Raw genomic sequence first — 25,358 nt, 5'->3', positions numbered from 1 at the left:
GGACAGGGGCTGAAACCTGCTGTAGGTCGGGGCTGGTGGAGGGAGCAGGTGGGAAGCAGGAAGGGCCCCGCCGAGGGAGGGGAGCCAAAATGGAGCTCAGCTTCACCTCTGCTCCCCTCCCTCCTCAGCCCAGAGAGGGCTTCTGTTCTATCCCACAGCCTGCCCGAGCGTGAGGTGCCGCACAAACAGCCCCTGCCCAGGCAGGACCACAGCGTCACCGGGCTCCCCGGGGGAAGCACCCGGCCTTGACCTCCCATGGTTGTGGCGTTGCTGCTTCTCCCTGAACCTCACCTCGCAGCGTCCCCAGACCGTGACTCAGTTTCCCTTTGGCTCCGCACCCGGGGGGGGGCGGGGGGCGATCCCCTTCCCGCAGCTCCTGAGGCTCAGCTGGGCAGTGCGGGGAATCCGTGGGGACGGAAGGGGGATGAGGGAGCAGGGTTGTGCCAGCTCCGTGGCCAGCGGGAGCTGCCCTGCCATGTCGAGGCTGGCTCACTGCTGGCTGTGTCAGCGCTTCGGGTGAGTCTTGGAGCTGCTCTGGACCAGCCCTCAGCCCCGGCGGAGCAGAATCAGACCCGCTGGCTGAGCCAGAGCCCCACGGCACAGCTGCCCTGCAGAGCAGAGCACGCGCGGGCTGGGGCAAACCAAGCTGCCTCCCAGGCAGCCCCCCCCTCCACCCCCAGACCCCTGAGGCTTCACCAGGCAGCAGAAGAGCCTGGCTGCCCGTGGCCAAGGCAGCTTTTAGCATCCCTGCTGCCGTTGCTGATGGAAAAACCCGGTTGCGGAGAGGCCGGCGACGGGCCGGCCGTGGCGCGAGGCCCTGCAGCGAGCTCGGCCCGGGGCTGCAGGCTGGAGGCTGCGCTGACGGGAAGCGGCGTGGGGAAGGGGAGGTGGGCGTTGCTATTTTCGCTCGCCACATCCTCTGTCAGTTTCTAAGAACCGGCAGCGGATTCCTGGTAAGAGATTTCGGTGTGTGACCGTAGCCAGCGAGCGCCCGCGGCGTCCAGCTCGGCTCCGGCTGCGAGGTGTGAAATGCCACCGCTTACCCCTCGGGGAGAGCCCGGCCGGGGTATGCCCGTGGGCAGTGCCTCCCGTGGCTCTCCGTGCTCTGGTGGCGATGTGGAGGAGTTTCCTCTTCTGGTTAGAGGTGGTGTGGGGAGAAAACGGAGCGGGGTTTGCTTTTATTACAAGCGCTACGTCGCTGCTTGCAGTCCCCTGCGCCTTCCTGCCTGTGGGACTGGTTCGTCCCCCAGCGCTGGGTTCCCCGGGAAGGTGCGGGTGAGTGACGCAGGACTCCCCGGGGGGAGAGCAGGAGGGTAAAAGCCTTGCGAGAAGCTACGTGGCCACTGCATCATTCTAACGACCCAGCATCGACGGTGTGTGGCGTGGTAGGGAACACGTGCCTAGAGCCGGGGGAGTCGGGTCCAGCTGCCTTCGAGATCCCCAAAACGACGGAACGTGCGTCAGCCCGGGCACCCAGCGGGGATTCGCCGTGTCCCGGCTCCGCCGTGGGCGGGCAGGGCTGGCAGGACGCGGGGCTGCGCGCAGCGAGCGGGTGACCGCGGAGATGCGGGACCACGACGAGCTCTGGGAGGAGGGAGGTGGGGGGGGGGCTCTGCGGCCCCCGGGCGCACCCGCACACGGCGGGGGGGACCCCCCCGGGGTCGGCTGTGGAGGTTGGTACCGGCTTACCCGGAGTTGTTCTGCTCTACCCTCTCGGGCGGCGGCAGCTGACTGCAGCGATGCTGAAATCACACGCTGCGTCCAGGCACGAGCCCGGATGCTTCGGGAAGCTCCGGTGGGCACAACGTCTGTTCCTCGAGGACGTGGTCAAGCAGGGAGGTGGGGAGAAGACAACCAGAGCGCGGGGCTTCTCCCAGGGAGGGCCCTAGAGCACGGAGAAGGTGGAGATGCCCCTTGGTGGAGAAAGGCTTCTTTGTCTTGCGTGTTTAGATGCTCCGGGGGCCAGAGTCGTAGCCCAGCAGCTGCTCAGAGCTATTTATAAAGCTCCCACCTCGGAGCAGCAGAGAACTGAGGCCTCTTGTCTCGCTCCCTCTCCCGCAGGACTGCCTGAAAGCCTGTCAGGAGCAGATTGAGGCAGCCTTAGCCGAGGGCCTGAAACAGGCGTCCCAAACCCAACGGGAATACAGGGCCGCCAAGACTGCTGCTTACCCGGCCAACCAGCCCACCAGCACGCCCACAGACGTCACGGACATCAACCTGTGACCAGCCTCCCCTTCCCGCGAGCCGCCCGGCCCCGCCGCAGCAGGACCTCGCCCTGGACACCGAAAGGTCGCTGCATCCCCCCTACCCCCCCCGCCAGCCCCCTCCATCGGGCGCCTGCTGAGGATTTGTTCCGCTCGCCCGGGAGCGTGAAGCAGGATCCGTGCTCGCCAGGCGAAGCTCGACGCTGCTCGTCAGCTTCTGCAGGTGGCAGGGGTGAAGCGACCGTTTTCGTGGTGACAGGGCGCGAGAATTGCTGGGGAAGGGGAGCAGGACCCAAAATGAAGTTGTAAAATGTTTCTCAGTTCGTGTTCCTCGTAGCCCAGCTGGCTGCTGTTCGCTGTCTCCTTGGGGGTGTTCACTGTGATGACTTCCAGCCCCGCACGGGCCGTCAGTGATGGATAGCGAGCCTCCTTCCCTGGCCTGCGTGACCAAAACCATTCTAACCCCCCGGCTGGGGTGCGACGGGCCCGCGGGGCTCACGAGAGGGAACCCGGGGTCCTGGAGGAGGGAGCAGGTGCTTGTTGGGCCCTTGGTCCCAATTGCTTCGTGCCAGATTGCTGGGGCTCCTGGGGGGGGTGGGGGGGTGGCGTAGCTGCTTCTGCTTGGAGGGGAAACATGTGGCTTGTTTCTTGTTGCCGTTAGATTTGGGGTTTGTGGGGTGTTGGCTTGCTTGGGGGGACGTGCTGCTCCCCATCGGCGTGGACAGCAGAAGAGAAGTCCTCGCCGTGGGGAGCAGCTTCCTGAGCGAGGCTTGGGCACAATCCCCCTTGGCTTTACGCTGCCCCACTGAGGCTGCTTAATTTATTGTTAACTGCTGGGAAATGAGGAGGGAGGAAGACTTCGCAGTTCCTTGGTGTGGGGCCTGGATGCTGGTCTCGTCTCCTTCCAAAAGTGCCTTCCCCCTTCGTCCCCTTCCCTCGCTCCCTGGGCAATGGGAGACTCACTTGGAAGCTGGTTGGTTTTTTAGGTAGCTTAGACATCAGACTAGGTTTTAAGAAATACATTTGAATGTGCTGCTATAGTCCGAAATGCATCTTCACTCCTCCAAGGCAGGGATCTCGGATCGTGTTCCGGAGGGGGCTGCGTTGCATATTATGTCCGTGTGGGTCCGAGGTGTGTCCTTATAGGGTGGAAAACTTGCTGCGCACTTGAGTTGAAAAGCGATTATTGCATTTTTTTGTATTGTTGTTGTTGATCCTGTCTGTTAGTTTTTATAAAAAGTGTTTTAAAAAAAAAAAAATAATGCTGCTTTTCTAAGAGAAAACCATTAAATAGTGTAATTGTATTAACCAGAAGCCAGAGAGACTCTGCAGGGACGGGAGGCAGACTGTTGCTGCTTGGTGACCTCTGGACCCGTGGATCTGTGGCTGTTGTCCTCCCGTGGGGGATGTGGAAAAGGAGGTAGAAATCTTCCTTTTTGGATGCCACTAGAAACAAAAGTCTTATCAGGTGGGAAAAAATGGGGCTGCTGTTCTTCCACTAGCCTGATTTGTCAAGAAGAGCCATCTGCTGCTGACTCCTGCTAGCAGGAGGGCTGGGGGGTGCGCGGAGCCTGTCTGTACAAAATGAAAAAAAATTTTTATATATAAATGAGTTTTAATTTAAGTGTAAACAGGTTTTGGTGTTCCCATGCAAGAGTCCCGCTGCTGGGAGAATCAGAGGACCGTATGATGTTGCAATAAAGTATTTTAAATGAGCATGACCACCTCAAGGGTTTCCTTTTGCGATCTGCTCGGTGCTGTCCCGGCACAGCTCCTGCCTTGGCCCCGAACCGCTCTGGGGTGGGACCCCCTCAGCTGGGGGATCTCCTCGGCTGCTCCTGGAGGCTCTGGGGTTGCAAGAGCAGGATGGAACCGGGAACGGGCAGGCAGGACCCCAGCAGGCAGCTCCAACCCCGCCGGGAGGTGGAGGGGCGATGCTGCAGCGGCTGTGGGCTGTGTCGCGCCGGCCGAGGCCGTGGGGCAGCTCACGGGTGAACGTGGAACCCAACAACCTTCCTGCGGGCGAGGAGGCAGCGACTTCCCGCCCCCGGCAGCTTTTGAAGCCTCCTTGGAGCGGTGCTGCAGGGGGTTGAGAGCGTGCTGGGTACGCGGCGTGAGCCCGGGCTATCTCTCGCTCTCATCGGCTTTTTGGCTTCTTTAAAGAAAAGGAGATCAAAATCAGGAAGCCAAGGAGAAGGCGCTGCGGTGCGCAACCAGCCGGGGCGGCCGGGCTCTGCGTGCTGCTCCGCTTCACGTGGCTCCTGCTCCCGCCGCCGTCACGGGAGAAGGTGCCAACTCTGGAGAGATGCAGAGATGAGCTGCAGCCGCCTTCCGCACGGGCAGCGGAGGCTGCGGGGGCTCCTCTCCCCCCTCCCCAGGACTTTGGGCTGGTTTCAGGGGTACTCACAACGTGCCAACCTTGCAGCATCGCCAATCCCCCGGGGGCAGCGCAGCGCCTGGTGAGACACGGGGGGGTGGCGGGGGAAGAAGTCCCCGCTGGGTTTTCCAGCAGAGGTGGCACGTGTGCCTGGGCAGGATGCCACAAACGTGGCCCCGTGGCTTCACCAGCCTTGTCTGAGTATAGAGGCAAAGCCAGTGGGGGGCAGCTGGGGGAGGGTTTGGGGGAAAATCCCTGGGGATGGGGAGGCAGCTGCCAATTTAGAGGCAAGGTGGCAGCAATGAGGCTGGTGCTGGCAGGAACGAGGGCCCAGGGCTGAGGGGTGTCCAGGTAGATGGATGAGGGGAATCAGAAGCCACCCCCTGAAAGGAGAGGGGCTCTCTAGAGGAATTTTTTTTGCCCCCTGCAGCCCCCCCCCCCCAGGGTTTCCCCTCTGCTGCCAGCACTGCTGGGCTGCCCCTGCCCACAGCCACGCTCCCCGGGCTGGCCCGCCTGCCAGCACTGGCCGCGCCAGGGCAGCTCGCTCCTGCCTGGGGACAACCGAGCCCTGGGGGAAACCCTCAAGCAGCAACAGGAGGTTGTGGGGTTCCTCCCCCAGGCCCTTCCCAAAAAAATAAGTGGTTTTGGGCTGTGAGAACAATCTGAGGGTCCCAGCCTTGCCCCTCCTCCCTTCTTTTGCCCAACTGTGCAGGGGCTGCTCAGGGCAGAGTGCAGTGAGGGCAAAGGGGGTGCACAGCAAATGCCCCCCCCCCCCCGTCTCCCTTTGCAATTTGGGGACAGCAGCAGCAGTGCAGACTCCCATCGGCAGCTCTGCGAGAAGCCCCGGGGCTGGTGGCTTTGCTCTGCCACCTGCTGGGTACAGGACAAGGTGGGGACAGGGCAGGGATGCCACCTGGATTTTATTTTCTAATACAGGAACAAGCCAAACCCTCCCTTGGGGTGCTGGTGGCAGCAGGTTCCTGGGTGGGGACGGAGTGGCCTCGCCCCGGGCTGAGCAGGGTCCAGCTCGACGGGCACAGCCAGCCCCCAGCGCCCACCCAGAGCAGCAGGATTCGAGCTGGATGCTCCTGCACAGCTTCGCTCACGCTCTGGGCTCCCAACTGCAGCCAGCAGCGTCCCGGGAGCAGGTCAGGCTGGAGCTTTTCCCTGCCTCTCCCTGCTCACTCCACGGCCACGGGCTGCTGCCCCTCCACATCCCGCGTCTTGGAGTTCACCAACTCCCGCCGGATCTCCGGCGAGATCTGCGGGTGGCTGTGGAACTTGAGGAGCTCAAGCAAAGCCTCCTTCTGCTCCGAGGAGAGGTCCTCCTTGTAGCGCTGGGCGAAGGCCAGGAAGCTCTGGTGCCACAGCACGGGCAGGACCCGCTGGTCCGTACGGAAGGCCAGGAAGTGGAAGACGAGGGCATCCACCACGCGGAAGGGCAGGGCGTATTTCTTATCGATGAGGAGCCGGAGGAAGATGCTGTTGGCGCCGCTGTACTGCATCTCGGCGATCTTCAGCATGGCCGCGCTGCGGGGACGGAGCGGGCACCGAGGTGGGGGCGAGGCCGGGCGGGGGCACCCAGACACAGATCGGAGAAACCCGGCACTGAGCCCTGAACCTCAACCCCGGTGGGAGCCGAGCGAACCGCCCCCACCTCCGAGATGGCCGGAGGAGTTGAGGGACCGACCCGAGGGGTTGTGCCGGTGTCACTAAAGGAGACCCTCTCGCCGCCCCCAGCCTCCCCGTGCGTTACCTGGAGTGGAGGACGGGGATGGAGCACTTGGTGAGGATGCTGCCGATGATGATGGCTTCCCGCAGCGTGCAGGTCCCCGACTCGCAGAGGGGGATGAGGATTCCTGAGGGGGAAGAGTCGGGCATCTCTGAATCGCAGCAGGCAGAACCCTGTGAGGGAGCCCCTTCTCCTGCCCCCAGGAGGTGACAGCTCCTCCAGCAGCTGCTGGTACAGCGCCCGCAGCATCTCTCTGCCATGAACTAGCTCTGACCCACCTCAGGTTGCCAGACAAGACCAAGATCAGACCCGAGACAGTTCGGAACCTGCCACCAACCTCCAAAAGAACCCAAATACCTGCCAGCACCTGCGTAAGCCTACGGCACTCATCGCACAGCACAAACCCCTGGGGATTTGGAAGCTGCCTGCCTCATCCGCCCTGGGGGATTCCCTGCATCTCTTCCACATCTCCTCCTCCCCACGGAGCCCCCAGGGCCACGCAGGGGATAGTGTCCTGTCACGCTGGGCAGGGAGGAGCAACACGTGCCCCTGCTGAGCTACCCAGATGGCGAGAGGCTCCCAGGCAGGAACAGCGAGGAGTCCCCACCTTTGAACCAGGCAGCCGGCTTGAACAGAGCCTTCTTCAAAGCCATGTAGAGGTGAAAATTGAGGCGCTTATACTCAGCAATGTCATCCCTGATGCGCGGCAGCAGCACCAGGTTGTAGAACCGCTGGGCCATCCTCTCCTTCAGGTTGGATGAAAATATCCTGGGAAAAGCAAAGCACAAAGTGAGGTTTGGAGAAAGGAGGCCAAGCAGAGGACAGGTTGGTATTTTGTAAATCTGGTTCCAGTTGTGGGATTTTTTGCTTCTTTTATTCATATCATCTGCTCCCAGAGATGATCTTACCTGGTAGCTTGGTACATGGCAGCTGCTGTCCATGTCTCTGGCTCTGTGATGTAGAGGATCTGCTCCCAGTTGGACAAGGCAGGAATGATTTTAAATGCCTTGGGGAGTTTCCCGCTCCTGTATTTGGACAGCACCTTAAAAGACAGGGATACAGGCCAGGCTGTGACATGCAGGCACTGACAGCAGGGCTGCAGGACTTGTCTCACGACCAGGAGAAAGTTGTCCCCTCCCTTTGCATCTCTGGTAAGAAAGGACTATCCCAGGACCATCCTGAGCATGCTGCTCAGGAGTTGGTCACCCGGAAACCCTCTGGGCCCTTCAGTGACCGATCCTACACAAACTGCAGGTAATCCAGAGAAGCGCCTGTGCAGGTGACAGGCTGAGAGAGTGTAGGCACACAGGCGGTGGCTGCGGGGCTCAGCAGGGTGCTTGCCAGACGCCGGGGTAGCACAGCTTGGGGCTCACCTCTCTGACACCCCTGTAGACCTCCAGGACGCGGGGATCAAGCTGGGGCATGGGGCAGCCCGACACCTCCGACAGCGCCGTCTCCACCTCCGTCTGCTTCTCCGTGATCTTCTCCATGATGATGTCCGCCAGCGTGCGCCTGGGGCCGGCACAGGAGGGGTGCGAGTCGAGGGAGGGAACGTGCTGGGAAGCCGCAGCCCCCGCCCCGTCCCTTCTCCCACCGCGTCCTCACCTCAGCGGCGGGTTCTTGTTCATGAACATCTCAATGGCCTTCTCGTCCTCGGGGTCCACCGCCACCTCTCCGCCGTACTCCCCGCTCCGTCCTGCCGCCGCCTTTTCCAGTGAAGGCCACTCCTCATCATCCTCGTCTGACTCCGAGCCGGGGCCACGCACCGCCAGGCCTGCGGGGAAGCGCTGGCTCAGCCCGGGGCCCCGCAGCCCGGACACCCGGGGGTGGGTTGGGGGGCGAACCGGGGGGCTCACCCAGCGCCGTGCTGCGCTGTTTGGGGGCGGCGGGCGCGCCGGGGCCGTGCTCGGCCTCCAGCTCCTCCTGCTGCCGCCGCGCCTGTTCCAGGATGCGCCGGGACAGCCGCGCGTCCACGTAGCCGCCTTCCTCCCCCTCATCCTCCTCCTCCTCGCCGGCGCGCCGCTTCCCCCGCGCCGTGGGCCGCGGGGCCGCGTCCTGCAGGATCTGCTCGGCCAACGGCAACGCGGAGCCGGGGACGGAGCCCCGCGGCCGCCGGGCCTTGGGCATGGCGCCTGGCTTGAGCGGTGAGGGGAGGATGAAGGGGGGAGGATGAAGGAGGGGGACGAGGCCCGGCCCGGTGCTGCCAACACCTCCCTCACCGCCACCGGCCGCGCGTGCGCCGTGGGCCCGCCCCTTCCGGTGAACCCGCCCCTTCCGGTGAACCCGCCCCTTCCGGTGAACCCCGCCCCTTCCGGCGGCGCTTCCGTCCCGGCGCGGCGGGGAAGAGATGGGGGTCACTTGGTAAGGGCGGCGGAGCGGGGGGGGATGCGCGGCGCGGGGAACCGCCTCGGGTGGGGGGGGGGACACGCGGGAGAAGCCGCCGGTCGGTCTCGGCGCGTTGCCGGCGGGTCCCGTCAGTCCCGTCCCCGGTTCCAGCGTGGCGCAGGTGCCGGTGGCGGAGGGGAAGAGCGTGCAGCAGACGGTGGAGATCCTGACGCGGAAACTGGAGCTGCTGGGGGCCGAGAAGCACGGCACCTTCTGCGTGGACTGCGAGACCTACCACACCGCCGCTTCCACCATCAGCAGCCAAGGTCAGCGCCGGCGCCGTTTGGCCCCCGCGGGCTGTCGGTGAGCCCCGGCCGCGGTGAGGGGGGGGTTATCCAGAGCCGGGAGGGCCGAGGGTTTTTTTCCCCGCTGGTTTATTTATCGTTGTGGGGAGCAAGCGGCCGCCTCGCTGCCTGCAGAACAACTCCTCCGCCGGTTCCTGCCAGCCCCCTTCCATCCCCGGGGGGGACGGAGCATCCCCGGGCACCGACCGCTGCAGCGAGCGCCGGGCTGTGCCGCTTCATCCCGGCGCCGATGCTGGTTTCCCAGCCCCAGGGGCTGTCACGGCGGCGGGGGAAGCCTTGCTTCGAGGATTCCCCACTCGAGCCTTCGCAGCCTATCTTTGCTGTCAGCGTATTTTCCTGCGAAGCTTTTTCCTGTTGCTTTGGAGTTTGCATTTTGCCATGGAGAGGGCGGGCACGGGGCTGGCAGCGTCTGCCCGCTGTGCCCGGCTCCAAGGGGTTGGTGCTGGCACACCGGCTCCCGGGGCGGTGGGGAACAGCTCCTGGGGGGGGCTTAAGGTGTGAAATGACCCAGCTGTTTTTAAGGGACATGCTCAGAGGACCCCAAATCTCCTGGCACAGCACGGCATAAAAGGGTAGCTCAAAGGTATGGCGTGGCCTGAGGGGCCGTTCCAGTTCACCCCCCCCGCGCACTCCTCAGTTTTCGCAGCGTTTTCCAACGCTCATGTGAACGTCTCGGTGGTGGATCTGCTGCTGCCGAGGCAGCACTGAGCCTGTGTGGCCTCAGGGCTCTGCTCAGCCCGTTTGATGATGTGCCTTGTCTGATGGGGCACATCAGATCCATCTGAAGCTAACAGAGTGGCTTTTTGCTGCTTTTTTCTGCAGCTGGAACTTGCACGGCCACGTGCACAGAAAGACTACGTGGCCTACGTGGATAAATAGAATTTTTTCCAGATTTTAAAGCATGGTACAAGCAAGGCGCGTCCTCTCTGGACACGCAGTTTTCCAGAGCATGTCCCAGCACATCCTCCCCCAGCAGGACTGGTGGGTGAGTGGGAGGAGAGACAAAGCCCAGCCCTCCTCCAGTTACCATTGGCAGGAGGACAGTCAGCAGATGCCCAGCCCTGTGTTCAGGGATGGGAGGTGGGTGCCCTTGGCTGACCCCTCCTTCCACCAGTCTGCTGGGGATCTCACTTCCAGTTCACCCTCCGGTCCTTAAGTCGTGCTGGCATATTACCCTTGGGCTGCAGAAGATTATTTTTTTTTTTTTCCCCTTTAAATCTGAAGAAGGAAGTATAATTCATTCACTGAACAGCCGCATAACATAAAGTGTGTATGAGTGGAGCAAGAACCCTGGAATTAAAGCAACGAGAATTACAAATGAAAAAACAGATGCTTCTTTAAAGCACATATAAATGCAGGACTGTTGGTTTTACAGCCCAAATACCATTGCTTATTCCAGGGCAGACAGGCAAGCTGATGTACGTGATGCACAACTCCGAATATCCCCTCAGCTGCTTCGCTCTCTTTGAAAACGGTCCCTGCCTCGTAGCAGATGCCAACTTTGACACCCTTATGGTGAAGTTGAAAGGCTTCTTCCAAAATGCCAAAGCAAACAAGATAGAGAGCCGGGGCACCCGCTACCAGTACTGTGACTTCTTGGTGAAGGTGGGCACGGTTACAATGGGGCCCAGTGCCCGTGGGATATCTGTGGAGGTAAGAATCGTCTTTGAAGGATATGAAGTACAACTACAGACAGGGAAATCCTGTGTTGGAGGCTAGACAAGAAATCCCCCATCCCTTTTGTGTCTTGATTGTGTCTCGGTTGTATTACTCATTGCTGGTGGTTTGTACTAGGTGCGTTCAGGTATGCAGCAGACAGGGTCTGTGTCTGCTTTTCACAATGTGGTTTAATTCAGGCAGGTACTTTGGGGCTCAGCTGCAGCTACGGAAAAGCCTGTCATTGAAGTGTCAATAAACAAAACCCCGAAGGGACGCCATCAAACTAAAAAGCTGCTTAAAGTCCTGATGCACAAGGCTAGCAGCGCACTTCAGGTTAATAAGCATATTAATGTTTTTGCTTTCTTTCTCCTTCTCAAGCAAACACAGCCCCAGGAGAGCAGGGTTCTTGCGCCAGGTTCTGCTCACAGGGTGTAGAGATGGTCTCCTCACCAGAGAGCTTTTGGCAGGCGTTGGTCCTGCCCCGTGGCGTGCTGACCTGCATTGCTGCACTGTGGGGTGCACCGTGGGCTCAAAGCCTGCCCTCACACTGCTTCTGCTCCCTCTGCTCGGTGCTGTGACTGCTGCTGAGGCTCGAGAGCGTTGGTTGCCAGCTGCTGATGGGTGTTTCACAGGACAGAGGCTGAAGCAAACTGTAAAGGGAGATCCTTCCGCATACACAAAGGGGCACGGGAGGCTTTAGGAAGGCATTTGGGGAGATGCTTGGCTGAGTGCAAGTGGGAGTCGAAGGCTCACAAGCCATGGACAAGCCTCAGCTGGGCTGAAAAATGTCTTAGAAAAAGACAAGGAGCTGGGCTGTGCTGGTATGGGAAGGGCAAAGCAGAGTAGGTCAGACTCCACTCATCTATATATATCGGTGCCTAGCAGTCTTCAAGATAGCTGAGAATTACATGCTTAAAGGTCCTTCAGAATTGGAGCTTATGTTTTTTCTGAACACACTAATCCTATTATCAGCTATACAATTAATCAGGCAGGTGTTCCTAGCCAGCAGGGAGGATTGAGAAATGACTTACTGCTTTACTGCCATAAACACAGATACTGCAGCATTAGGGTTGCTATTGACCTGGGGTTAAACAGAAGCTTGTTTTACCCCAAACTTGAGCTCAGGACCAGATTTTCCAGGCAGTCTGGCTACTTCTGTTTTAGTAGTAGTTTTTTTAGGGTTTGCATTAGGATCTACTCCTGATTTGGGACCAGACTCATATTTAGTAAAACATTTTTAGTCCTTAAGTCCCAAGGCTTTTCCTAGTACACCTCTGAAAGATGTCACAGCCAGTCGAGTCATAGACCTACCAGCATGTAGAAATTAACTTTGGTTTTGGGTGGGGTAAAGTTAACATGACGTTTGAACCCCCCCCAGAGCCTCCACTACTGGGGATTTAATAAAAGCAATGCCCTTATAGGGTACCTTTTATGTCCCCTAGCCTTTTGAAGGGATTGCTTGTGTGATCCCAGCATGTCCTGTTCATTGATATTTGCCCATCCTTGTTATATGCTAAATATTCTCAGATGTTGTTATGAAAAGCATTCTCTAGTGAGGCAGAGGGAGGAAGGTGTGTTGCCTCCTGCGTGGTTATTACCCCTTGCCACGAGCTTCAGGGCTGTGGTTTCTGTTGCCAGGTGGAGTACTGCCCCTGCGTGATAGCCAACGACTGCTGGAACCTGCTGATGGAGTTCATGCAGAGCTTCATGGGGAACCACACTCCCGGCATCCCGTCCGTGTTCGGCACCAAGCACGACAGCATCTACAGCCCAGCGGACACGATGGTTCAGTACATGGAGCTGTTCAACAAGATCCGCAAGCAGCAGCAGGTGCCTGTAGCGGGGATCAGATGAAAGGACTCCCTGGAGCCCCGTTTAGAGCGACTGCATCGTCTTTTCTGCCTGCCCATCTGGATCAGGAGTCCCTCCAAAAAGCGACACTGGAGGCAGCCCAAGGTTTTTGTTCTTCTCAGTCTCTTTCCCTTGTTTCAAAGCAAAGGTCTTGAATGGTGTGCATATTTCTTGTCCTCCTTCCTGGTTTTGAGCGTGTCTGGGATCGGGCCTGTGGTTCTGATGGTTCTTTGTGCAGCTCTTTGTTCAGGGGATTGCTGTTCATCAGCAGAAGAGAAAAGGAGAAATTCCAGCTAAATGCATGAAAAGGCAGTTTCCTTGACTGCAAACAGCTACATGAGATATTTTTTTTAAAACTTTTTTTTAGATACTGACATTAAATTGTCTTGTTATTTTTCATCGAAATAAAAGCTGTATTTTGTGAGGAGATGGCGTCTTTTCTGCACAGCAAGTGTTGTGCTGTCTTGTTTGTTTACAGCTTTTGAAGTTTTCTGTTGCGTGGAGACAATTATTCAGCAGTTTTATCTCTGATTTGGTTCAGGAGCTGTATAACCCTGAAGCAAACTAATTTCCCTGTGGCAAAATCCACAGGAATTCTTGCATTCCTATTATGGATATGTTCTTAGCTTGCCTTCATCTTTTATATCTGATGGGAGTATTAAAATCTTCTACCTCTCAGACGATACCGATGAAGCCTCATGATAAATAAATAAATAAGCCTGGCAGGAGCCCTCATGCATTGAAAGAGAATACCAACTGGTTTATCTCGTTGTTTGAAAGGTAGGTAATAAATGTCCTATCTCTGCACACCATTTCTCATTTGAGAAATCCTGGTGTCTTCAGCAGATTTAATGGAGTAAGGAAGGATATGGGGAATAAGAGCCAAAAATTTATCATGAGACTTCATGATATGATAGCACTTGAATTTTTTTTTTTAGTGTTGATTTATTTTTACAGCAGGAAACCCAGGGAAATTAGATCCCTTTTGAGCTATCTTTCCCCTCAGTTTTAGTTGTTCAGTATCTATCTGGCTCGTAGCTGTCATTTTTTTCTTCTCCTCACTGCTCCACCCCCTGTTCTGTCTCAGAATACACAGAAACACCCTCATTCAACCACTGACCTTTGCGCTGAGCTTCCTTCGTGGTTCCTGGGAAGGCTGTGTGTAGCGGGGTTCCAGCTCGTGTCTGGGACACAAAGGGCGGGTGTAGAGAAGGTCTAAGGATGGTTTTAGGAAGGGAGATTTGCAAGGACAGTGGGTTCCTCGTGAAGAAGCAGTGTGCATCTTGCTCGCAGAAAATATTGTGGGTTCTTTGCCAGTACATGGGTCTTGAAGAGGCTGAAGAGCAAGTAAAACAGAACTAGATTTCTCCTAAATAGATTTTTTTCCTTCTGAAGTAGTGGGCGGAAAAGAAGCTGTTTTGTTACTTGATTTGCTGACTGGTGGAGAACTAGTTATTTAGATATGACATCTCCGTGATTATCATTTATACCTGTAAACCTAATTAACTGTTAGAGTGCTTAGAGCTTTTAGTGTGGGCATTTAATAAATTTAATCATCCCTGCGTCCAGAAAGATCTGGTTAATGAGCCATAATAAATGGTATAATGTACCTTAAGTGTATTAGAAATTCCAACATGCTGAATATACTGAATTTTTGTAACTCTTAGCTCAAGTTCATGACATGTGCACTGATTTCAGTGGGACTATTAATTTTCAGTGATGAAAATTCAGTGAGAATATGACCTGCTGTTGTTTTACATAGTTAAGTGTGGCTGGGAAAACTTATGAAAACAAACTGCAGTCTTTGTAGGGATAGTTACTTCTGTCCTGTTTCCCATTTTAAGTCTTAAGGTTAAAAAATCCCCCTTTAATGATCAGATTAGTCATGCTGAATGTTGCTGATGCCTTATTAATTCCCGAAAGATGCGTTCTGTAACCAGAGATGTCAAAACTCTGGTCACATGTCTTAAAAACATAAAATGTGTGCTGGAATCTCTGGGGACTTCTGTGCTTTTATTAATACATTGTACTGTTCCTGGAGTAATAAAATGGGACCCCTTGAGCTACATTCTGCCTTCAATTACACCATTACAGCCATTGACGTCAGTAGGTTTCCATGCGTGTGAGGATGGGTAGGGTTTAGCCCTTTATGTCTTGGCAAAAATGTCGATGCTGTAACTGCATTCTGTGACCCATGAGGGGCTGCTTTTACCCTGGGGCTTTTTACTTTCTTGATGGACAAAATGACTGTTTCTCAATCTTATTAGCTGCAGTAATCCTCCTCACTCTGCCCCCCCAGCATCAATATGGCAAGTTAACGTGGCTTCGAACACGCTAGTCTGCACCTTAACAAGTCTTCAGGGGGCTTTCGGTTGTGTTACATTAATGGATTGAGCCAGTGTAATTGAAAACCACCCTAACTTTGCCTGTCAAGGCATGGCTTGGAAGGTCGTTTTCCTGTTGCTCCCCAGTGTTTTCTCAGAGAATGCAAGATTTAGAGGGAGAGGTGGCCAAGCTGTAGTCCTGTACCACTGCGGATCCTTTTTTCTGCTTCTGCACCTCTCAAAATCGCTGGCAGTGTTGTTGCTTTCCTTGAGTTGTAGTCTAGTCTAGAGGGGACCAAGGATCTTGGGGATGTGGGTCTCAGCCTTGCATTGTAATAGCTTTCCCCTTCTAGCTCTAAGTAGAGGCTGGGTGACGTTACCAGGGTCACCAATGATTCAGTGGCAGAGAGAGTCCAAGTCTCACTGTCACCCTGAGGATACTGTGGGCTTTTGTTCTGTTTTGCACTGTGGCATTTTTTTTATGAGGAAGTACTTACATAGCAGCTGCACCCTGCTAAGCTTTACAAAGAGAGTCAGGACGTAAGAGCCTCATTAATCTTCAGTTTTAATTCTTAGCAGACATTACAGACTGAGGGCTCGTTGCAGTGGGGAGCTGTTGAAGAGTTAAGAGATGTGTGACTGTGGATTTCTGTGCAGGTGTGGGTTCAAAACAGACCAGACACTGATCAGAAAGGGAAGGTGTAGAGAAAGGATGACAGCTCACATCAAGTGAAATTTGTGGGAAGGCTGGCTGGTGAAGGAGCTTACAGACTGGAAGGCTGTGGAGTGTCCTTGTGCCATGGCAGAAGAAAACAGGCTCCCACCTGTCGCAGTAAATTGCAGTGATTTGCCTCAAAACTTACGGGGAGATGAGGGGGGAAAAAAACCCAGTTTTTTATCTGTACAAAGGAACAGAGTTAGAGGCACTGCTGACCTGTGCTCTGTGTGTGTGGTCCATGACTGCTTGCCTGCAGTTTTGCTCCAGCTCAGTGCTGCACAGAGAGCAGGACTTGCTGCTCCCTGACATGTCCTCGACAGTACCTCCTGCAGGCTGCAAAAAAAAAAAAAAAAAGTGAGTTGTCCCCAGTGGGTTCAGGTGACTCCCAAGCGTGGCTAACCCTTGCTAGGGACAGGCCTCTCCGCCAGCCTCAGCGCTGGTGTCCCTTTGTCTCTGACAAAACATGTTTCCATCCTGTCATGGCTCCTGGTCTGATGACAAGCATGTGGCCTTCGAGTGACCACTGGCAAAGGCCAGTATGGCTCTGTGAGCCGTCATAATGCCTGTGGCCCTGTGGGGTGCCTTCCCCCCTCACCTCAGGGTCCCTGTCACCTCAGGGGTCCCTGTGGGGTGCCTTCCCCCCTCACCTCAGGGTCCCTGTCACCTCAGGGGTCCCTGTGGGGTGCCTTCCCCCCTCACCTCAGGGTCCCTGTCACCTCAGGGGTCCCTGTGGGGTGCCTTCCCCCCTCACCTCAGGGTCCCTGTCACCTCAGGGGTCCCTGTGGGGTGCCTTCCCCCCTCACCTCAGGGTCCCTGTCACCTCAGGGGTCCCTGTGGGGTATCTCCCACCCCACGCAGCCACCGCAGGGGCCCCGCGGGAACGCGCCACCTCCCGCGCTGCCCCTTTAAGAGTCTCTTTGTCTCCGAAACATCCTTTTTTCACCCTCCTGTGACTCAACCAAACTTCAGCCCGGGATTCACAAAGCCCGGTACGTCACCGGCCGGGGCCGGGCCCGGGCAGGCCCCGCCCCTCGCCGCTGCCCTCCCGCTCCTCAACCGTAAGCCATTGCAGGGCTCTTCCTAGCGGCTGCGCAGAGTTCGTAAGCTCCGCCAGAACTCTCTCTGCCGCGGCGTAGACTGCTCAAACGACGTCCGTCGGTGCGCCAGCCTCGCCGTTAGCGCGGCGGGGTGTGTGGTGTGGGGTGTGTGCTCTGCTTTACGGAATTAGCGTAAGCAGCGGCGGCTGAGGGGGGGGAAGGCGGGAGCGCTGTGTGGCGTGCTCCCCAGCCAACGGCGGGGCGGGGCGGGGCGCGGCGGGCGGCCAATGGGCGGGGAGGGGGCGTGGCCGGCGGCCGTTGGGGTGTCTCGCGCTGGGTGACAGCTCGCGCGTGCTGATGATGGCGGTAAATAAAGGGGCCGTTGGCGGGGGGGGGGGGGGCGGGAAACACGGCCGCGACCACCCCCCCCCCCCCCCTCTGAGGGCGGAGGGGGGCAAGGGGCTGGGGGGGGGGGGGCACCCCGTTGGGAGAGGGGTGCCCCCCCCCCCGGAAAGGGCGCCCCCCATCGGTGTGGTTGGGCGGCGCGGCGGAGGGGCTGAGGCGGACCCCGACCCCCGCCCCGCCGCTGCCTTTGTCTGCGGGCGGGAACCCCGCGCCCGCCTCGGCGGCTCCGCAACTTTCCCTTTGTTGAGGCGCCGGGGGCCGCGGGAGCGCCCACCCCCCCCCAAACCCACCCCCCCACCCCACCCCAGGACCGGCTTCTCCCAGGGGGCTCTGGCGGCCGGGGGGAGGGGGACGGGACACCAGCTCCGGGGGTCGCGTCCCGCCACGGGTGGGTGGGTGGGTGGGTGCCGCGGGTCGTGGCCTTGCTGCCGGCGGGGAGGGGGGATTTCGCCTTAAAAAAACTCCCTCCGTAAACCCCCATGCTGCTCTTTGGGGAGGGAGGGGGCGGTGTGGACGGAGGAGAAGGCTTGAAAATGGGGAAAATCGGTGCTGATTCGTATTTATTTAAAAAAAAAAAAAAAAAAAAAAAAAAAAAGCTGTGGGGTTTGTGTCCTCCCTGCCTGCCGCGAAGGTAAACAGCAGAAGTTAATAAGGGGGGGGGCGGGGGCATCTTGGGTTTAGGTCTGTGGATGGCGAGCATCCGCTTCGGGCAGCGAAGCGTGCTTTAAAATCCCCTTTTAAACATCATTCGAAGCACGGGGGGGGGGTCGCAGCAATTTATATCCCCTCCTGCAAATGTTCTGATAACCAGAGAAAATAACTCCTTAAGTGTATGAACCTCTAAAAGCAGGAGTCGATTTTAGAAAAGCTGCTAATTTTAGGAAAGGCACCTGTAAATCGTGATACGTGCAATTGTATGTAGGAAAGAGAAGCATGATCTGTGTGTCTGAACAGCTCCTGAGCTCCAGGTGTAGTCAGCGGGAGAGTATTGACAGACGTGATGAATGCACCCAGTTATTCTGAAATATATGAGGAAGGGGGGGAAAAGTGTCTTTACTTTTCAGAGCTGCACTTGTACTTTTAGTCAGGGAAGGATGCTGTGAGCTCTTGAAGTCACTGAGCTCATCTTGTGCAGAATGTTGCGAAATTGGGTCCTTTTATATACTGCTGCTTCAGAGAAGATGCTCGCTGGAACCTAAGGAGTGTGTGGTGAGAGATGTGATAGGCGTGACTGATTCCTCAGCCCAGGAAAAACTCTAATTGACTTCGGCTGGAGCTTCTCCTGAAGTAGTACCGATTGTTCTTGTGCGAAGGCAAGGCAAAAATAGGGACCAGATTAGAAGGGATGATAGGGAGGTGGGGCTGGAAGCAAAAATAAAGTGTCGGGATGGGGGAGGAAGGGGGCTGTCGGGGGAGATGAAGTCTGAGCTGCTGCTTGAGAAAAGGAAACACACGGCTGGGACGTGAGAATGGGGACAGGAAAAAGAGCTGCAGGAGCGAGGAGGATGAGAGCGGGTAAATCGATGGAACTGTGAATATAAAAACTCTGTGTGGGTGTGAACGCTGTGGATTAAACTTGCCCTTGGATTAAACGAGTGTCACTCTTCTCGGAAGTGTCTGGAGTTGCACCCTGTCCACAGCCGGCAGTAAATGCAGCGCTGGGGTTTGCACTGAATTTCTGCTGCTCTGCCTTTGGCAGCTGTGTTTGGGGGTTGCTGCTGTTTAACAATTGTCAGATATGTTGGTATGATGTTAAAGAGAAAAAAGGAGAGGGCAACAAGCATTTGGTGTTATTTTTAAATGCTTTGAAGATAGGCTAGGTGCAAATATTGAAAATGATGTGCCAAACGTGAGCAGCATTTGATGTCTCTGAGCTAGGTGTGCTTTCAAACATGAGGCTGGAAACGGTAAACAGTTGTTTATTTTTCCCCTGTTAATTTTCCTATTAATACGATCTGACTTCAAGTGAAAAGGGCGTTTTGAAGTTGGCAGCTTTTCAGGTCTGGAATAATTCTTGGTCTTGTGCAAGTTCTGTTTGTTACAAAGAATTTTGCTTATTCAGGAGCAGGGCTTAACAATAGTCACATATGCAGCGGTTTATAGACTTAGGGCTAGTAAGTCAAGATTGGGGATTTATATAGCTGTTGTGTGTCCAAAGATCGTTAGTAAAGAATCTGTCACCGCAGCTCCTGCGGAGATTCAGATTGCATGTGGTAGAAAGCCCTGTGGTTGACAAGACACGCTGGAGGCCTGTAAGAATGGAGAAATTGTGAATAAGCCTCGCGTGCTGTGGCTTGCAAAATGAAACCGTGCTTGGTCTGATCAGTATTTGTATTGGTAAACTCAAAAGGGAACAGCAATGGATTTGTCTTTCATGTGTTGTACCATTAATCATGGGAATACTGCTGATGGAAAAAAAGAAAAAAGGGCACATTTAGCTCGGTGTATCGCCTCTCTGGTTCTGGTGTGAAAGCCTTGAGTGCAGTTTCTTGCTGCAGTGGATTTCTTGTGACTAATCGTAATCCTTTTGCTTGGTGTTTGCTTGTTTGCAGCTCTGTCCACATCAGACATTGCAGGTTGTTTTCTTCAGTGCTAAAACACACTTACTTGTTAACTGGGTTTTTTTAAAGTAGTTACTGGTTTGTCTCAGCACCTAAGAACGAGTGACAAGAAGCATTTTCTCTAGAGGTAAAGGTGACATAAATTACTGAATGTGTCCTTTAAGATCCTATTTTTATTAGCCTTTTTTTGTCTTTTGTTAGCTGTTTTTATACTGAAATTTCTTGGGACTTCCACTGGGACTCATAAAGTGAAATTTAGTGTTTTCTCAGCCCTTAGATGATGTTAGTGGATAGATTTAGAATAGCTAACAAATGGAACTACTATGAGTTCAGCTTCTGTTTTATAAGGTACATGTGAAATCTTGCACATGCGTTTTTTGTTTTGGGGAAGTGTGAAAGGATTTCTGAAGTTGACCTCAGCTTTAAGTCAAAACAAAACTAAGGTTTTTGTTTTAAAATTGTCTGTTAGACATGAATAGAGAGATACTAGGATAAGTTGTCTGAAAACTTTGCCTGTAACTGGGCACAACAATTAAGATCAAATGGGGCAAAAGGAAGGTATGGGATAGCTCTAGTGACAGCTTGCTCTGAGCTGCATGGTGGGACGTGCTCCAAAAGATCCCCCCAATCCTTTATTTTCTGCAGGAATCCACCCCAGAGGAGACACACTGGAAGTTTCTCACTTTGTTTAACAACCTTTGTGGTTTTCATCTTGAATATTTCATCAAGGGTTGGTTTTGGTTGTGTGTTTTTTTTTTTTTTTTTTTTCCTTTGGGGAATGAAACCTTGGGAGGTGTTCTTGTCTCAGCAGCCTATTGTTAATTGCTCAGTGTATAAACACTTCACCTTTCCTAAACACTTAACCACAATGAACAGGCTGTTGAGTTGATGCGAGTACATTGTACAGAAAAAAAGCCCCCCCCTTCAATGTCAGTGAATGGAAGACTATTCTCGTTAGCGTAAAACCCTTAACGAATCGTCGCTCTGCAGTGTACTAAGCAAATTCAACAAATTATTTAACAGAAACCACTAGCATTTTAAAATCTGATTTATAGATCAGAATGGCTTAGTTGTTTGTTCATATCTCCATGTATACCGATGCTAACACTCTTCACTTTTGTTTTTATTAGACTTTAGATCAAAGATGGCTCATGCGAGGCTGTTAAGTCGAATGTGGCTTGCGAGCCATTGAATTACAGCCCCAGCATGCAGGCTTCATCACGTAACTGGCAGCAGAGCTACGGAGCAGCTATAACACGCCACTGAAACAAAAAGATTAAAGTGGGATTGAGGGGAGAGAAGGTAAAAACGGAGGTGGAGATTCTGTCCTTTGCCAGAGTCATAGGGAAATAATTTCCAAGTGGTCTAAAGCTAATTATTTGTATGTTTGCAGTAATTCATATTGTAGGGTATTGAGGAAAATGCAAATTAAAATGCACACTCTGTTGCACTGCATTCTGCTGCTTTTGAATGGGGAAAAAAACCCTTTACTTTTTGCTACGGTGTTAGGAATTGAGTATCTTCAGTGGACATAAAATAGGTAGGAAAAAAATAAACTTGTCTGCTTTGAGTTAGGTGTTGTTAATTAGCTTTTTGCTTACAAGATGGTAACAAGCGCACATTAACTGTTACACCTCCAACACATTACAAAGATCAGTATGAAATGTCTCAGAAAATGGCAAACTTCTCGGGGCTTACCTTGAGATTTTTTTAAAGGTGGCTCACTAGGTAAGTTCCTTTAATTAGGTAATTATAATGTAATTCACTGGGAAGTCTGTCCTTTTAAGAACTTTATGGAGAAAATAGAAAAACAGAGGCTTTTCGCCTTGTTCCTCCCCACAGTGTGTACACTTGCTTTCTTGTCTCACTGCCTTGGCTGTGTAATTCAGCCACATTTTCAAATGAGACAGAAAACTGGAATATGTGGATCTGGCAGCTCAAAGTTAGTATGAGTGTATTTGAAATGTATCTTGTGTAACATGTCAGTCATGACAAATGTACTCTTAAATTCTGACAAAGGAGATGTTTTTCTGCTCTTTTGTAACTTTGCTAACTGAAATGCAAAAGGGTGCTTTAGCCAAAGCAAAAACCACATACTCAGACACAGGAATCCCTACAGAAGGTTGGAATTACTGCATAACATGCTTCATCTTGGTCTTTAAAAGAAAATAATAGTTTGGTTTATTATAGTATACTCCGGTGTGTAGTATATATCATGATATTTTTACACTCAACCTCTAACCAAGTGTACTGAAAAAGAAGCTTCTTTTTTTTCCCCCCTCTGGGTGAAGCCAGTGGCAGTTTTGAAAGAACCAATTTAATGGAGAAAAAGCTTTAGTGCATTTATGTTCTTTTCAGGCTTTTCAGTCAAACCATGGAAGATCAAGTCAAGAGTTATGGGCCACAGCTGTGTTCCTCCATTGAGATCTTCTATAGGACATCAGCTGAGCTGATTAAGAAATGGTGACCACAGCTCCATTCCCTTATTCACTCTGAAAGGCAAATCCGTCCACTTGATTGAGAAGCATTGCCTTGCAACCATATTTTCTCATTCACTTTCAGTGGGCGGCTTAGATTTGATTAAGAAATACTGTCCTATAATTACATTCTGTCCCTCTCTCTCATGCTATGAAAAGCCTCTGAAGACAATTCAGGGTTTTGAACTTTAAATAAAAACAGTACGGAAGAAGGGTCTTTGCAGCCTGGCTAGGTGGGTATGCAGATGAACTGATAAGTAGCCTTTAGCTAGAAATACTAAAAGAGTATCCTAGGAAGGGCAGCCTGTGCTGGCTTGTGTTTCTGTACTGCTACGGCTTTGTTCCTCACTTTCCTGGAAGGGATCAGTGTCTCTAAGCCTGACTCCATTCCGAAAAGTTTTGTGACAAATGTGCTTTCCTTTTCTTCAAACAGCAAAACTGTATTTTATATTAAATAATTTCTTTTGGTGTGGTGGGGCCCGATTTATCTCTTGCCTGGTGCTGAAGCTAACTTTATCCACTAATTTTAGATAGTTTAGACTTTCACATAATGTTGTATATTAAATGTGTTCCAGCTGAATAACAAGTGCCTTGTGTATTAAGAAAATTGAAGAGATTTGTGGCTGACTCCTAGCTTGAACATTAACTGCATAAATATTGAACTGTAGTCTATCAGAACAAGTAATGATTTTGTACACTAAACTTTAGAAAATACAGTTCAGCATGATTGCCTTCCCCCTCACCCCTGCAGATTTGTGTAGCTCACTGAAATGAGCAGCTAATGTCTTTTTTGATGTATTTTTTGACTAACTGGGGTTTGCATTTACGTTCACTGTGTGGTTTTAATATTTGACGATAGTTGGTGGGATTTCTGGATTGATTAAGGATTGATTTAAACAGACTGTATGTCTATATATTTGTGTGTGTGCATGTACCTATAGCTGTGTTGCTCGAACTGAACAACGTGATCTGCTTTTGGATGCTTAGAGCTATTCCAATCATTAACAACCAGTGAAAAGTGATACGTTCTAATTTGGAGATTGCGGCTGGCTTAGTATTAGCCAGAGGGGTACTTAACGATGAATTAACCGAGACTTGGATTGTGTGTTACTTAAAAAGAAAAACCCTGTTGTCTGATGGGGATGTAGATCAGTGGCTGGCTGCTTGGGCTGGGAACTCAAGGAAATCTGCTGCCTGTAGCTGTCAGGGTGCGACTAAACCACATCATTTCAGCATTGCGCTCTCGGGGGGGTGATGCCTCCAGCTTTTCTATCCAGTGACCTTCGTTAGGAGTTAACAGGGTGGTTTTCTTTTTGCTTCTTGGGGGAAACTTCTTCTCTCCTCACAGTCCCATCCATGCCTCCTCTCATGGAAGCGTCGAAGGCAAAAGCAAGGAATTAAGACAGCGTGTTGAACCAAGCTAGCTCCCTTCTGATTAAATGGAGAGAGTGATGGCTAAATATCTCCACTCTCTGCCAAGAAACAAAACTATGAGGAAAGACAGCTTCTCGCTTTCCTTACTAATGCTGCCAAAGGGAATGTGAGGAAGAGGAGGACATTGAAAGGGTGACTTCAGATACCTGCTTAGTGCCTGCTTCTACATTACTCTGTTGGCGTGTAGTAAAACCATTCGCTGATGGCATGGAAATTTTTGGTATCATATTTGGCATATTTCATGTAAAAACAAGCCACATTTAAATATATGCTGGTTGCTGTACAGGAGGGATTCACTGCCTGTCTCTGTAGAATTGGTCGTGTCTTCTGCAGCTGGAGAATTGTAACGGGAACAGAAGAGCCGTGCTGGGTACGAAGGAGCAGGTTGATCTGGGTAGTTATTTCTATCTGAGGAGAACCAAGGGGGGGGGGTGTGTGTTTAAAAACCACACAAACATGAAAAACATGTTTTAATTTTAAGGACAAGTATTTTAGACTTAGAATATTATTAATTATTCTTAAAAAAATCCATGTGAAACTCTACTGTTCTGGGGGGTTTTTTGGGTTGTGGTGTTTTGTTTTGTTTTTTTTAAAGTTAAATCAACTAACTGTGTATTCACTGGAGTTGTGAGAAAGAGCCTTTAGCTTGGATTTAATGAAGTTTAATCGTTCTTTCAAAAGTACAAAGGAGGTACTAAAAGCTGTTCAGCTATGCTTTAAAGAACTAATAGCTATAACTCAGATTGAAAAGTGATTTAGTTCCAGAGGTAAATCTATAATCCTACCAGTCATGAGTTAATCTGTCATCAGACTAAGACTAGAAGCAAATCTATTTAACTAAGAATAGTTAATTCACCTGAATGAAGATCCTTCTCACAAGAGGTAGTTTATTTTGAGAAAATGTAATATTCATGATAGAGAGTGAAAATAGTGAGTGTTTTTCAAAGGTAGACTGAAAAATTCTGGTTTGAAATTTGCACTGCCCTTTTCCCAAACTTTTCAGGATGGTTCAGTAGCATGTCTGACCAACCTCCTGTTTTGGATACTGGAAATGAGTAAGTCAGTGAATAAGGAAGATAATATCCTGTTTTATTATAAAATTGGAAGGTTTTAGGAACAGCTTTTTGAGGCAGTGGATCATGGCATCAAAATCAAGTTCACCTTTCCTTTCCTTGTCCTGTTGTCATTTCATCTCAAGACAAATTGATATGATGAACTCTAACCTCTTAGTAGAATAGTTTATTAAAATAACAGATGCTATAGAATTGGGCCTGAGTCGATCTTCATTCTTAAAGAAGATTAACAATCTGATACTTTGCAAATTGGGTTCCCATTTCCTACCTCATTTTGTTATGTCGACGTGTTATGGTGAGGACAAAGGCACTACTCTGATATTGCCTGTAATTTATAGGAAAAGATTTCAGCAACAACAGATTTCATAATATGCAAATTAGGAATAATTCCATCAGGAAGTGGGGGGGGGAAGAAAGGTGCATTTGAGCAAGTGAAATTGTTCCTTATGTATCAGAAAGTAGAGGCTCAAACCTTGTGTGTCAGCTGGCAGGCTGGACATAGGGAAGGTTGAGACTGAAAATACACTTCTTAGTTTTATTAATTCCACTTTAGGTCTCCTTTTGCGCACCTAGGAAGGGGAGGGTTTGCTGTGTGGATTTTTTTTTTGCCAGGCACATTAGTTGAGCAGTGGAGGAGGACAGGTAAATCTCTTTAATTCTGTGTTGACAAGAAAATGAAGAAGGCCTTGGTTGAGCCCAGCGGTCCAAGTGAAGGCTGGGTCAGATCATTTGCTGCTGCTAGAGATGAGGATGAGGCAGCACCTGCCCTTACAGGGATGGGGCCATGCTTATGGATGCTATACAAATAAATACTGT

The 25,358-nt window shown here is 52.4% G+C and overlaps 4 protein-coding genes across 11 annotated transcripts in view; 3 read left to right on the top strand and 1 right to left on the bottom strand.

Annotated features, from left to right (window-relative positions):
• The window catches only part of CCND3 (cyclin D3), a 46,638-nt gene extending 42,718 nt beyond the window's left edge, over positions 1–3,920 (top strand). For both annotated transcript variants that reach the window (XM_042799977.1, XM_033009421.2), the window contains exon 5: positions 2,062–3,920. In XM_042799977.1, coding sequence (XP_042655911.1) covers positions 2,062–2,223 — 162 coding nt within the window. In that variant the 3' untranslated portion in view covers positions 2,224–3,920. The remainder of the gene's footprint in view (positions 1–2,061) is intronic.
• Positions 3,921–5,483: 1,563 nt separating this feature from the next.
• Positions 5,484–8,571, bottom strand: BYSL (bystin like). Its single transcript, XM_033009504.2, has 7 exons — positions 8,170–8,571; positions 7,919–8,087; positions 7,687–7,825; positions 7,222–7,355; positions 6,921–7,081; positions 6,338–6,440; positions 5,484–6,111 (listed from the first exon to the last, which is right to left on the bottom strand). The coding sequence occupies exons 1-7, from the start codon at positions 8,438–8,440 to the stop codon at positions 5,763–5,765; spliced, it is 1,326 nt and encodes a 441-aa protein (XP_032865395.2). The 5' UTR covers positions 8,441–8,571; the 3' UTR covers positions 5,484–5,762.
• Positions 8,572–8,595: 24 nt separating this feature from the next.
• Positions 8,596–14,505, top strand: MED20 (mediator complex subunit 20). 3 transcript variants are annotated; one of them, XM_042800071.1, is made up of 4 exons: positions 8,596–8,674; positions 8,810–8,964; positions 10,403–10,656; positions 12,301–14,505. In XM_042800071.1, exons 1-4 carry the CDS (start codon positions 8,661–8,663, stop codon positions 12,514–12,516), a joined length of 639 nt encoding a protein of 212 aa, XP_042656005.1. In that variant the 5' UTR covers positions 8,596–8,660; the 3' UTR covers positions 12,517–14,505. The 3 variants fall into 3 exon arrangements, with proteins under 3 accessions (XP_042656005.1, XP_032865394.1, XP_042656006.1); XM_033009503.2 differs by lacking the exon at positions 8,596–8,674 and having other exon boundaries at positions 8,899–9,001; XM_042800072.1 differs by lacking the exons at positions 8,596–8,674; positions 8,810–8,964 and adding an exon at positions 9,028–10,083.
• Positions 14,506–16,532: 2,027 nt separating this feature from the next.
• Positions 16,533–25,358, top strand: part of USP49 (ubiquitin specific peptidase 49) — a 32,653-nt gene continuing 23,827 nt past the window's right edge. For 2 of the 5 annotated variants that reach the window (XM_033009361.2, XM_033009364.2), the window contains exon 1: positions 18,421–18,512. The gene's annotated coding sequence lies outside the window, so the exon portion shown is untranslated. Of the gene's footprint in view, positions 16,714–16,890; positions 16,959–18,420; positions 18,513–25,358 lie in introns of those variants that run through there. The other 3 variants (XM_033009362.2, XM_042799950.1, XM_042799951.1) reach the window with 3 other exon arrangements.

Source organism: Tyto alba, unplaced genomic scaffold (genome assembly GCF_018691265.1).
Source record: "Tyto alba isolate M040663 unplaced genomic scaffold, T.alba_DEE_v4.0 Super-Scaffold_30, whole genome shotgun sequence".
NCBI lineage: Eukaryota > Metazoa > Chordata > Aves > Strigiformes > Tytonidae > Tyto > Tyto alba.
This window is presented reverse-complemented; position numbering and strand designations above follow the sequence as displayed.

Excerpts from the sequence above, each read along its gene's own strand:
- BYSL (XM_033009504.2), bottom strand. The coding sequence starts at position 8,440 with ATGCCCAAGGCCCGGCGGCCGCGGGGCTCCGTCCCCGGCTCCGCGTTG. Across the intron at positions 7,826-7,918 it reads AACAAGAACCCGCCGCTGAG|GCGCACGCTGGCGGACATCA; the intron begins GTGAGGACGCGG and ends TGCCGGCCCCAG. Across the intron at positions 7,356-7,686 it reads TCTACAGGGGTGTCAGAGAG|GTGCTGTCCAAATACAGGAG; the intron begins GTGAGCCCCAAG and ends CTGTCTTTTAAG.
- MED20 (XM_042800071.1), top strand. Across the intron at positions 8,965-10,402 it reads TTCCACCATCAGCAGCCAAG|GGCAGACAGGCAAGCTGATG; the intron begins GTCAGCGCCGGC and ends TGCTTATTCCAG. Across the intron at positions 10,657-12,300 it reads CCCGTGGGATATCTGTGGAG|GTGGAGTACTGCCCCTGCGT; the intron begins GTAAGAATCGTC and ends TTCTGTTGCCAG.